Source organism: Candoia aspera, chromosome 5 (assembly GCF_035149785.1).
Source record: "Candoia aspera isolate rCanAsp1 chromosome 5, rCanAsp1.hap2, whole genome shotgun sequence".
NCBI lineage: Eukaryota > Metazoa > Chordata > Lepidosauria > Squamata > Boidae > Candoia > Candoia aspera.
Window position 1 is genome coordinate 90,843,877 of NC_086157.1, and position 13,810 is coordinate 90,857,686.

General features: G+C 42.8%; 1 protein-coding gene across 2 annotated transcripts in view; it reads left to right on the plus strand.

The window, feature by feature from the left end:
• The first annotated feature begins 2,324 nt into the window (after nt 1–2,324).
• Nucleotides 2,325–13,810, plus strand: part of CCDC169 (coiled-coil domain containing 169) — a 33,017-nt gene continuing 21,531 nt past the window's right edge. For both annotated transcript variants that reach the window (XM_063304445.1, XM_063304446.1), the window contains exons 1-4: nt 2,325–2,450; nt 4,493–4,575; nt 11,464–11,574; nt 11,675–11,715. In XM_063304445.1, coding sequence (XP_063160515.1) covers nt 2,371–2,450; nt 4,493–4,575; nt 11,464–11,574; nt 11,675–11,715 — 315 coding nt within the window. In that variant the 5' untranslated portion in view covers nt 2,325–2,370. The remainder of the gene's footprint in view (nt 2,451–4,492; nt 4,576–11,463; nt 11,575–11,674; nt 11,716–13,810) is intronic.

Sequence of the window (13,810 nt, forward strand, 5' to 3'; positions counted from 1 at the left end):
GCAAAGTGGCAGTCTGCTGAGACACTAGAAGTAGCCCAAGAAAGAAGGAAAGCAAAAGGCAACAGTGATAGGGGGAGATATGCCCAATTAAATGCAAAATTCCAGAGGTTAGCCAGAAGAGATAAGGAATTATTTTTAAACAAGCAATGCGTGGAAGTGGAAGAAGACAATAGAATAGGAAGGACAAGAGACCTCTTCCAGAAAATTAGAAACACCGGAGGTAAATTCCAGGCAAAAATGGGTATGATCAAAAACAAAGATGGCAAGGACCTAACAGAAGAAGAGATCAAGAAAAGGTGGCAAGAATATATGGAAGACCTGTATAGGAAGGATAATGTCATGTTCCCCGTTGCAAGGCATATGTGCATCACAACGGGGAACATGCACATTAGGTAAGAGGAAGGGATAAGCATAATCCCTAAATCACCCAAGCACCCATAATCCAGAAGGGAACCCCCAACACGATAAGCCCTTCAGACCAAGCTTAGCACCCATCAAAAGGCAAGGGGAACGCCTTCCCATGTCCCCCGGGGATGCGTTCACACCTCCCTCAGGCACGCATATCCACAGAGTAATGCCCAGCATAATGGGAGCACACATCAGGCAGTAATTAACGCATATCAGAAGATCGGGGAAACACCTTCAGAGGACACACCCGGTCTGGATGAAGACAGGGAGACAAAGGAGATCGCCGGGATCGCCCATCAGCTGATGCATCAAGGTCTCAAGCACCCATCCGGTCCTGGCCCGAGGGTGGAGAAGCACGACGTCTGCCAGCAAAGTATAAACAGGGCACCCTGTCACCACCTAAGGATTCCTGTCTTTCTCTTTGCACGCACACCGTTCAAATAAAACCAGAAATACATAGACCTTCTAAGTGAGTCTGAGTCTTATTCTGAGCGTGGCTGCCCTGACACTTGGACTGCAAGAAGATCAAACCAGTCCATCCTCCAGGAAATAAAGCCAGACTTCTCACTTGAGGGAATGGTATTAAAGGCAAAAATGAAATACTTTGGCCGCATAATGAGAAGACAGGACACCCTGGAGAAGATGCTGATGCTAGGGAGAGTGGAAGGCAAAAGGAAGAGGGGCCGACCAAGGTCAAGGTGGATGGATGATATTCTAGAGGTGATGGACTCATCCCTGGGGGAGCTGGGGGTGTTGACGACTGACAGGAAGCTCTGGCGTGGGCTGGTCCATGAAGTCACGAAGAGTCGGAAGCGACTAAACGAATAAACAACAAAAAAAGATCAGATATTTGGATGTTGTTCATATCATCAATGACTGGTAATGAAAATGTTCTTATGCTTGTTTGATTGTTTTCACTGTCAAGACAGCTGTAGAAAAGACTTCTCCGCTTTTCTTTACACCAGGTTGGTGGGCAAGAATATGCTATAATATAGCCAAACGATCTGAATTCAGAAGTCCATCTTATTTCACAAGGAAGGATGGCTATTGCTGTCCTGTACTGTCTGCTCACACCTTCCTTTCCTGAGCTTATCAGAGCTAAGCAAGTATATCTGTGTCCCTGGAGAGGAGTTATCAGCAAGTGTATGTATATGTAGGCTTATAAAAAGGCAAAACTATATTTGAATTGATATCAACCCTTGGTGACTATCCATGCAGCCTTCTTGGTAGTGTTACATGATTTTTTTACTTAGACTGTTTGGCATTGCCACCTTCTGGGATGGTTTGTTTATTTCCTTATATGGCCAACTGAGGTGGAATTTCTGGGCAGACCCCCCTTCATGTACTAAGCAAGGGCAATCCTAGTTAATTTCTGATAGCCAACATCTTGATGTTGCTATCAATAATTTGGTAGCGCTTAACTGATCTTGGCTGATCTCAAAAAAAAGCTAAGCAAGGCCTCCCTAAGGAGTATGAATGGGAGACCACCAGAAGAGCCCACAGCTATCAGAACTTCAAACAGCATCCCGGCAAAAGACTTCTGCATTGTTGCCAGTAACACGCGGAAATGAAGTGGGTTGTGGTTCCAGACGTCCTTTTCTTTAGGGCGCTTTCTCCCTCTGTCCTTCCCGCGAGAAAGCAACTCTTCCACCCACCGTTTAAAACCACAGAAATAGATGCGAGTACTCAGCAAGCCGTCGAGAAATTTATTGCCCCCTCGGCAACGGGCACCCTCGAAGCGCCTCCACCTCGCAGCGTAAAACCAGCCCGCGCGTTCCCCCTTCCAAGAGACAGGAAGCGCGAAGGCGAGAACTCGGCTTTGTGCCGTCGTGGGAGAAGGGAGCGTTCGAAAATTCTTGCCACGTGACCGGCGCTGGCGCTCCACCCCGCCCTTTCTGGCGCCTCTCCCTCGCGCTCTCCAAGGCAATGAGGACGCGCGGGGGCAGCTGCGTGTAGGAAGCCATGGGGGAAGGAGGCGTTTCCGGCGAAGAGCTGGACTTCGAAGGCGTGGAGCTAGAGCTGACTCAAGAGAAGCAGATGAAGTGAGTCCTCTTGCCAGCAGCGCTGCGGACATCTGATGTGGATGACACATAAGCGCCCTGGGGTGCGGGGGGTTGATGCTAACCCAAAGGGGTGCCAGAGGAAACGGCGCTATTCAAATGGAAGGCGCTTTTTTATCGCCACGCCCTGTGCACCTTCATGTTCTGGAGTTCGCCTAGAGCTGCTATTACTTTACCTGTAGAGTAACGTTGTGTTGCTTTTTTAAAAACTTGATACAGTATTCTTAATATGTTGCAATAATAATTAAAAGTTGAGTTAGACCACTTTATAAAAGCTTCGTGTTTTATCTCAGTTACAAGAGCTCTGTAGGGAGAACGGTGGGCTAAGAATTGTTCTTGAAGCTATAGCAAAAGAGAGGTTTGAATTTGGGACTTTCCAAGTATATTTACCTGCATGTTTCTCCAGTACAGTATAGTGTGTCTGAGTGACAGGACTTAAGCTACACAATTATATTAAAATTATGGAAATATTAAAATAGTTGATTGGTAATTCTGGTATGGCTCTTAGCTATCCTACAATCTACAGGAGGCTGTTTCACAAGGTCATGTGAAGATGAGGCAAAATGCCATGGATAAGTAGCTATGTCTGGTCAGTCTTTTCATCTAATTTTGTCTTCACATAATCGGTGTCTTGCTAAGGTAATAGAGTGCAGGCCACATAGGGCCTTCAGCTGTGCTTGGGGAGTAGGGGGCATGCCATCTTCCCCTTTTCCCCATGCCCTGCTGATCAGCCTTCAGTTCATCAGTGGAGAGCAGGTTGCTTTCTTCCCTGCTACTAATGGCAACTGGCAAACAGGAATCGGGGACAGTTACATTACACCAAGAAAAAGGGCTGAGGCACCTTTATCTTCCACTAAATCTGCTCAGTGTCACAGCTATAATGTGTTTTTAATGTCACTTGGACTATGTGCCACCTGTGGCTCATTGTAGATTTTATCACTAAGTGATGTAACAATTATAATAATTGTGCAGTTGTGTATGGAAGTATTACTTTCCTTCTATCCTTAGCTGCTAAGTAACTAGTCCTAGCTACTTGGGCCCAAAATAAACATAGGAGAGCTATGTTCAATTAGATGCAGCCTAACATAGACCAGTTTTCTTCCCCAGATCATCTAACCAGATGCCAATAGGATGCACACAATTCAGTCCAGAGCACTACCTCAGAGAATGCTTTAAGATGTCTTTTATTATGCTGGCAGCACACTGGCAAGGTGGAAGTGCATGTGGAGAGATGTTTCCAGTGGCAGAGTTATTTTTTGTTTTCACAACTGTTGAAAGCAATGGGAAAGAATATGGTTAGATCAGATCCACGACTGATTTGAATATACCAGTATTTTGGAAGCCGTCACTGCAGCCTTGAGGGGGGAGAATCTGATTCATCCTTACAGTATAAGTCCCTTTGTCGCTGTCATGACAGGTGATTTCCTGTGATTTTTTTTTTGAGCCTTCCAAAAGCCTTCCTTAGCACACAAGAATAATGAGGGCATACAAATGAGTGGTCCTCAGCTTTTTTGCTTTGGACATCCATCAGATTCAGAACATTAAAGAGAAGTAATGAAAGGCCTTTTAAAAATGTTTTTAATAGCTCTGGCTAGGCATGGATATATTGTTAGCTCCACATTTCATTGTTAAATGTGTTTTAAAGACCATAATAGAACATGAGTAATACATTAGGACACAATTACAGAAAAAAACCTCTGCAACCCATTGTTTGGTCTCTTGCAGAGTCTTAAATGTCATTTTACATAGTAGCACCAGCTCAGATCATCCATCTGCCTAGCTAGCTTAATACCTGAATCTCTATATTCAGCAAATACTGGGGGAACAATATGTTTGTCATGACATCTGCTCCACAATTTTATAAACTGTTAATTATAGAGTTTTGAGAGAGTCCTGATGGTGCTTTTATAAGTATTCATAGAATCCTGCAGACATTATCTTGTAAAGAATTTATATTACAGACACGTCATTTTCATATACCGTTGGGATTTGTAATTGCCATACATGCTTTCTCTTTAATACAGAGAAATGTTAGAACTCTCCATATTTGAAATGAACAATACAGTAGCAGAACTAGAGAAAAGACTTAACAGAATTGATGATGAAGGTAAGAGATTATATTTAGCCTCAGCTGAAATGAGTCTTCGGGCCTTCTGTGAATTAAACTTTGGTGAATTAAAAGTAAAGGGCATGTAATAGGTGTTTATGTGGAATATCTGTCCTAACAAGCAGGAACCACGCCGAGATGAGGAATAAGTCTCTAGTGTTTTATTACTGCTACAGTAGACAGAAAATCCTACCAAACTGAAGAAGCGTGAGAAAACCCATACAGATAAACCCCAAAAGTCAAGGTGGGTCTGTTCTGTGTCTCTTTGAATGAGAGCTCAAATTCTCGCTACTACGCATGCGTTTTCCCCCCTGGATAGGGGCCCCCTCCTGCTCACCATCAGTGCTCATGACATTATCAACCCATATGTTTCTTCATGCTCTAGAGCACAGAAATATGGTCTGCTGGTATTTTTGTTTTTGTCTGGCAGGATTTCTGTGAGTAACCACACACAGTTTCAATAGCATTACTAGCTCTCTCTCCTGAAGGTTGGGGTGCTAATGAAAGGAGTGTTCTTTCTTGTCCATTTTTCTTTCTACTTCCCATGATAGCATAACAACTGAAAACTAGTTTCTTTGGGGAAACTTTGCCCATTAGTCAAAAGGCTCCAACTGTCCTAACAGTCAGGAATCACGCTGAGACGAGGAATAGGTCTCTAGTGTTTATTACTGCTACATAAGACAGAAAATCCTAACAAACTGAAGAAGCGTGGGAAAACCCAGACAGATAAACCCCAAAAGTTAAGGCGGGTCTGATCTGTGTCTCTTTGAATGGCTGCTTAATTCCTCAGTACTACGCATGCATTTTCCCCCCTGGATAGAGGCCCCCTCCTGCTCACCATCAGTACTCATGACATCAACTCTGATATCCTGGATCTAGTCAGCAAATCAGAAAACTTTCCAGTGGCTGAACTCATCTTCCTAATCAGTTTGAATGATAAAGACTGTGATCAATTTTCACCCATTGATTTATTGTACTACTCGTTAGCTCTGTATCCCACCTTTCATTCAGGTCCTCAGAGTGGTACTTTCCCATCATAATAACCCGTAAGGTAGTTTGGGCAGAGAGTGACTGGCTTTCTGTAGCTGAGGGTGGACCGACACTCCTCCCACTCCTACCCCAGCAGCTTAACCACTACACCACGTATATGATGTTATGCTAGAGGATTATAAGGGAGAGGACTTATTTGGCAAAGAAAGATGAATTGCCTTTACTCGGGCCTCTTTAGCTCTGATAAGACCAAAAACTAGATGGTTGTCTGAACAGGACACACAAGAAATAAAGACACAAGGGTTGGATTTGTACAAAATGCTAAGCTAAAATACAGCTCGCTAATTTGTGTCATGTGTTGTGTGACCCAATCAATGTTGTTTGCTTGGGTACCGATGTCATTTATCCTCAGTATAAGGTTTTTTTTAATAGAAACAACAGCTTCAGAGGAGAGAGAAACCAGTTTTTTGTACCATGGTAGTCCTTCAGGTTCAAAGAAGACATGCTGTTGTGCAGTTCATCTGTGAACATGGAGGTGGCTTTGCAGTCCTAGTCTAGAAGCACAGAGTCTAGCACTGAAAATTTGTTCAACTTCAACTGTAGATCACTGTCTTTGTGCGCCAGAGAGGGTTTCTTGAATGATTGTATGGAGGCATTTCATCTGTATGTTCAAGCGGCAAAGGTCAAAGAGAGAGCCAATCAGCACCTGATGTATACTCCCTCCTTTAGACCGTGGACAGCTCATGATAGCATGAAGCCAAGAATAGATTGAACAGGACTGGAGCTAGCACACAACCCTGCTTTACCCCATTGGAAATGGCAAATGCAGCTGATGTATCACTGTTGTAAAGGACCTCTCCTGTCATTCCATCATGGAGCAGCTGAATCAATTTCATGAATTTTCTTGGGCATCCATAATGTCTCAGTATGATCCAGAGAGCCTCCCTGTTTACAGTGTCAGATGCCTCTGTCAGGTCAATGAAGACAGAGTAAAGAGGCTTGTTCTGCTCCATGTACTTCTCCTGGACTTGCCTCATGGCAGATACCGTGTCTGCTGTACTCCGTTCTGGCCAAAACCCACACTGTGCCTCTGGTAGCTTCCTTTCCAAGACTGTGACAAGTCCATTCAGGAGAATGCAGGCAAAGATCTTGCCTGTGATGGACAGTGAGATACCCCTGTAGTTTCTGCAGTCTGATTTGCATCCCTTATTTTTATAGAGAGCCATGATGAGGGCATCATGGAAGTCATCAGGCATCTCCTCTGTGGACCAAATGTCTTCCAAAATGTCTTGGAATGCCTGTATGGCATTTGGGTCTAGTGCTTTGTACAGTAGATCTCAGCAGGAATGCCATCTTGCCCTGTTGCTTTATTTGAGTTCATCTGCAAGATTGCTTTCATGATCTCATCAGTAGAGGGAGGCAGGTCTAGGGCATCCAAGACTGGCAGCTGAGGAATCTGCTGTAAAACATCAGGATTAACTGTGGACGGCCTATTGATTAGGTTGGAAAAGTGTTTAAGAAAAGGTAAAGGTTTCCCTTGACGTAAAGTCCAGTCGTGTCCGACTCTAGGGGGCGGTGCTCATCTCCGTTTCAAAGCCTTGGAGCCGGCGTTGTCATAGACACTTCCGGGTCAAGTGGCCAGTATGACTCACGGAACGCCGTTACCTTCCCGCCGAAGCGGTACCAATTAATCTACTCACATTTGCATGTTTTCGAACTGCTTGGTGTGCAGAAGCTGGGACGAGCAACGGGAGCTCACCCCGCCGCGCGGTTTCGAACCGCCGACCTTCCGATCGACAGCTCAGCGGTTTAACCCGCAGCGCCACCGCGTCCCTGTCGGAAAAGTGTTTAGCCCAGCGTTTTTTCAGTTCTTCCTGGTCTTTGTTCAGGCTTGACCCATCAGATGACAGCAAGAGGGAGCATCCTGATTTAGAAGGACCAAAAATTGACTTTATGGTGCTGAAGAACTCTCTGGTGGCATGGATGTCTGCATAGCATTCCACCTGCTCAGCCTTTCTCTGGCACCACACGTCCTGCATTTCTCACAGTTCCACCTGCACTTTGGGCTGCAGGTGCTTAAACTTGTCTTTCTTTGGGACAGATGATGGATTGTTCTGCCAGTCTGCATAAGCGTTGTTCATGGCCTGGAGGGCTGCTGAAGTGGTTTTCATCAAACCAGTGTTGATGCGCCCAGGTTTTCCATCTTAGTACCATTGTTGCAGTCTGTGTAATGGTATCTTTAAACTGTGTACACTTTTCAGAACAGGTTCCTACAAGCAGTAAATTGCTGGGGAGTTTTTCATTAGGTACTTCTTGGAAGCATTGGACTTGGCCTGGGTCTTGCAGTCTGCTGATGTTGAATGACTTTCTGATAGTCCTTGGTTGCTTACGATGTAAAGGGGCTATGTGCAGATGTCCATGTTGAGGACTGACTGGACCAGCCTGTGATCTGTCCAGCACTCAGCATCTCACATGGCTTGTGTGATAGCGATGTCTTTAAGGTCACACTGATGTACTATGACAAATAGGTGCCAGTGTTTGGACCTGGGATGCATCCAGGCTGTTTTGTACTTGTTCACAAGTCTGAACTTCGTGTTAATGATGCACAGGCTGTGCTCAGAAGCAGCAGGCCATTACTGTTTAGTTTTCCCGCTCCATGTCTCCCAAGAACTTGGCCCCAGTTGTTGCTGTCTGTCCCCACCCTAATGCTGAAGTCACCCAGAATGACGAGTTTGTTGCTGGTGGGGGTTGTTCAAATAATCTGGTCCAGGTAATCATAGAAACCTTCCTTGTCTTTGACTCCAGGAAACTTCACAGTCCCCTCAAAGAACTCTGCAGGCCCACCCTCAAACAATTAAGACGACTTCCAACATCTGACACTAAGCAGTTGAATTTTATTATCCCTGTGGTCTTTGCATCCCCACACCTCAGAAATGCAAGCCTCAACTGTTTTGGACTTGGGGGCCTTTTCATGATGAGGCTATTGTAAGACAATTTGTCTTGCACACACAAGTGCTGGAAAGCCCTATGCAACTAGAGAAGATTGATGATAGATCCCCTCAATCTCAGAATAAATCATCACAAAAATTATTGCAACTGCATTTGACTGCTTCCTTGCATGTCCCAATTGCTTTGGAGAGAGACTGGTTACAAACACATAATCACAATATTCATTGGGACTATTTTACCCCTCTCAACATTGTAAACAGCACCTTTTGCAAACATTGGGCTATTTTCCAACTATACTTATCTCACAGCAGCTTGAACCTGCCACTTACTGCTTGAACAGGAGCTGAGTCTGGGAATACCCCCAAATTGTGCACCAATCCCAAAAAGGGCAGTGCAGTCCCATTCAGAACCAATGATGGAACCACTCCAGACTTGTGGGAGGTGGGGGTCCAAACATCACAACTACTAAGACTTGTCAGACTTAAGCCCAAGCCTGTTTTTCTTCATCTACACCCATACATCCTCCGACTACTGGGACAAGATCTTGATAGCATTACCTGGTTGGCCTGAGATTGAGATACATAACTGGGTATCACCAGCATACTGATGAGACCAGACCCTGAACTGATGGATGACCTCACCCAGAGGCATCATGCAGATGTTAATTAGAAGGAGTGAGAACATTGAGTTTGAGGCACTCCACATAAGAGGGCCTCTGATCAGTCTCTCCCAACCCCATCAATACCAGCTGGATCTGACCATAGAGAAAGGAAGAGAACCACCTTATCACTCATTCCCACAGGCAGTCCAGAAGGATACCATGCTGAATGGTATTGAAAGCTACCAAGAGATCAAGCAGAACTAGGATAGTAGTACCACCCCCATCCTGGTTTTCCAAAGTTCATTAACAAGCGTGTCCAATGCCATCTTGGTACTATGCCCCAGTCTGAAACCAGATTGAAAAGGATCTAGATTGATTGATTGATTCAATTTATATTGCCACCCATCTCAAACTAGTCACTCTGGGCGGCTAAGATAATCTGTATCTTCCAGGGCCCTCTGATGCTGCAGTCTGATCATCTTCTCAACAATATTTCCCAGAAAGGGAAGGTTGGAGACTGAATGAAAATTATCCAGAATAGTCAGGTTCAGTGAAAATGTCTTGAGGAGAGGGCATACCACCACCTCATTCAAAGCAGAAAACAACAACTCCTCCTCCTCCTCTTTCTCCGAGAAGCAGATATTACTGCATGGACCCAAGTGAATGTCACCTCATGGGGTGCATTTCACCAACCAGGAAGGGGATGGATCTAATACAGAAGTGGTTGGATTCATCAGTCTAAGGATCCTTTCTACTTTCTTAGGAGTCATAGGATCAAACTCATCCAGAATAACAAGACAAGACCACACTTCCCCCACCTCAGCAGGACTTGTCCAGTCAACTCCAAGCAGATCTGACATACTTGGTCTGCCAGACATTGGGCCAAGGCTATCCCTGCTAAGATGGCTTGCTTGCTGTAGTTGCTTCCTTTCCCTGCTGCACCACAAGACACATTTTCTCTGGGGTTTATTACTTTTACAACCATTCTAGTGGTAGTTGATCTGTTTACCAAGATGACTCATTTTATTCCATGTAAGAGGCTACCATCTGCTCTGGAAACTGCACAGCTGTTTTAGGCCACATTTTCCAGTACCGGGACTCAGTTAATCATGTGATCTCGGATTGCAGCTCTCAGTTTATATCCCTCTTCCACTTACTAGACATTCCTATCCATGTGATATTGTCTCATCATGAAGGGGATCAAATGGGCAGATGCAAAGAAGTAATGTGATATTAGAACAATATTTGTGCTGCTACATATTCTATAAACAGGACAATTGGCCTGATTTCTGCTATTTACAGAATTCGAGTTTATCAGCTTTCTGTGTTCCTCCATTGGCATATCTCCCTTCCAAGCTGTTTTTGGATATAATCCACACCATTTGCCCTCCGTCGTTTTTTGACCCTTTATAATTCTTCAAGCCTCAGATTTTCTCCAAGAGAGACAGATGGCACAGCTCCTCTTAAGGGCAACTGGCTTTGACCAAGGCTGCATATATTGACCTTTCTTAAATCATGTACAAGGTGACATGTAGAAGGAAAGCAAAGAAAAAAAAATTCTTGGCCTTTCTCCTTTTTAAAGATCACTACCACAAACACAATTCAAGTTATAGGAATAGGGATTTTATTTTTTAAATTTTATTTATTTTATATCCTGCCTTTATTATTTTTATGAATAATTCAAGGCTGCCAACATACCTAATACTCCTTCCTCCTCCTATTTTCCCCACAACAACAACTCTGTGAGGTGGGTTGGGCTGAGAGAGAGTGACTGGCCCAAGGCCCAAGGCCAGCTGGCTTTCATGCCTAAGGCAGGACTAGAACTCTCATTCTCCTGGTTTCTAGCCCAGCACCTTAACTAGACCAAACTGGAGCTATCTTATATTGGGGTGGGCCATTGGTATATTTAGCCTAGTATTATTAACCCTGACTGACAACAGATTTCCAACATTACCAGGGATTGTTTGTTTCCTGCATTACCAGGGATTGAACTGAGATTGTCAGCAGTCAAAATATGTGTTCTAACAGTGAGCTATAGCTATGTCAATGAAAATTCTTCTCAGTACTAGGAGAGAGTCAATTTATCCACTTATCAGTAGGAGAAGAAGTCTGTTCCTTCTTCAGGTGTTCCATCTTCTGTCATGATACAGATTTAGATAGAATTGTTAATTTTTAAGATACAGACAAGAAGTTTAGCAAATATTTTTAAATTATTTGGTGTGTTCAGATTTTATCATGAATACGTGCTTCTCGAGTTTAGATGCAAAAATTTCATGGTTACAATACTGGAGATATTTGGACATACTGAATTAATCAGCATTAAACACAAAAAAATATTTTTGTTTAAGACAATGAATGGAAAACCAGATATCAAACCCAAATAGAATTGAACAAACAGCTAGAAAGACAAATTGGATTCCTCCAAGGAAAGATGGAGCATCTTAGTGGCAACCCAACAGGTATGCTATTGTTATTGTTTATAGTCATGATAATTCTGACAAAGATTCTTAGTATTTGCATATTGTTTATCAAGGGCTTCTTTATTTTTCTTCTTTGTAGACAAATTGGCTTCTGTTCATTTGTTCGATCAAATGCATACGGTAAGTAATTTTACAGGTAAGCATAACTAAATGTTTCTTGGACCATATCATGATTTGAGGCTGGCAGGTCTCTGACCCATCTTAAGTTTTGGTTTGCACTACCTTCCCTCCCTCCCTCCCATTTATATTTTGCCAGCTTGCTACTATTTATTTAATTAATTGATTTATATCTTGTCAGCTGTGACTCTGGGCCAAACATAACAGTAAAAACCAAAACAAATGAAAGCAACAAAAAATAGCAAAATAATACATAGTGGTGCCTAAGGACAATCTAACCAAATTCATACAACAGTCATTTTAAAGATCACATTGACAGGCTCATCCAGGCTCCAAACCCAAGGAACATCTAGGTCTTCAAGGATTTACAAAATGCCAGCAGGGTCGGAGCCAAGTGAATGAATGTATAATGAAGTAATTATAATAATACCATAATAAGCATTCATCAAGGACCCGAAGGACCCATATTTACTATGTGTTTTCAAAGATGTTTCATTGCTCCTTATGATTTAGTGATTACTGTGGTCAGTATACTCAGTAAGCAACAGAATTGTCCCACCCCACTGATAGATAGTAAAGATAGTAAAAATGCTAAGAGAGGAATGGTTCAGAATATAAATTTGGCTGTTTGTATTCTTTAAAAATGAAGGCACATAGTTTTTTTTATGGTTGTTAAGGAGGGTTGTAGAGAAGTGCATGAGCCATGAAATGTTTTGCTTCATGCACAAAATAAACATGTAACAACTTGAAAGTTTGACCATACTATTTGAGATGGGGCACAGTTCTGTCAAACTGAAACCTGGAATATTTTGTTTGTTCTGGGTTTTGTCAAGAGGTATTCAGAGATGTCTTATGGATAAGTAGGGCTTATGCAGCAGCCCATCTACTAATCTTTCCAGTGACTTACCTACTTGCTGCCACATTTGAATTCACGCATGGCCTACCTGACTGATTCATCTACCCTTTCCCCATCTTCCAGGTCCCATCCTTCTTTGTAGCTGCTGCCAGTCCATGCATGCCTCCACTGATATTCCAAAAGCCTGCTTTCTGCATACCTCTGTTTAATCACTGTGACATTGCGTCACCCATGGCCTTGAGTTTTCTATGCTGTCTCTCACCCCAGAATACTTATACCCAGTACATCTGTATTGAGGCCCAAATCCAGACCAAACATGTATGTTTCAATCTGGACATGTACCACTGAATGCTGCCTGTTCCATGCATGGAATGTTTTATGCATCAATAGAGATTTGAATCAGAAACTTTCCCATAACTCACTGTTTAATTGGAGAATCAGAAAGTCTTTTCTAGACAGACAGCTGGCAAAAACAGCAATAAGAACTATTTTTATCGTCAATTGAAATAAAACACCCCAGGCTTGGTTAGATAAATTCTGAGGCTTTTTTGGGATTTTAGAACACCACTGGCTTTGATGTATAATCCCTTAAACAATCCTGAGTTGTGTTTATCTTGCTTCAGGATACATGGACACAAACATTTTAAGAGGAAAAAAACAAGCATTTTTCCTCTTAAAACTTTCAGAATTCTGAGAGTTCTTTAGGCTTACTTCTTGTGTGAGTAGTTTTCTAACTGAAGGCAGTTCTTTAATCACTAGTGATTATCATTCATACTTACACTAGAACCACCATATCAGAACAAACTTTCTACAAGAAATTGGTTTCCCCTCACATTTTGGTTTTTTCAAAAATTCCAAATATGTTGGATGTCTTCCCAGCAAGCTGGACTGGAACAGATAAACATGCATTCAAGTATACAGGACCTTCCTTCTGATTTATTATAGAAAAGTTAAGAAGCCATTACAAAAGAAATCCAGCAGTTGGTGTGTATCAAATGTGAGTTCTATTTATACTGCAAATGATATCAAGTTCTTAAGTTCTTTTTCCTACCCATTCTTTGTAAAAGGCTATAACTGACTCTTTTGTGGGAAAGAGACAGTTTCTACCTGTTCATTATTTTGGTAACAGCCAGGTCAAGTATCAGGTTGTTTGCTTTTGCAGTGTGACAACTTGCTCTCATAAAAACTATTTTGGATTTTCCCACAGATACTTTACCTGCAAAAGTCAATATTCTTGGGTTA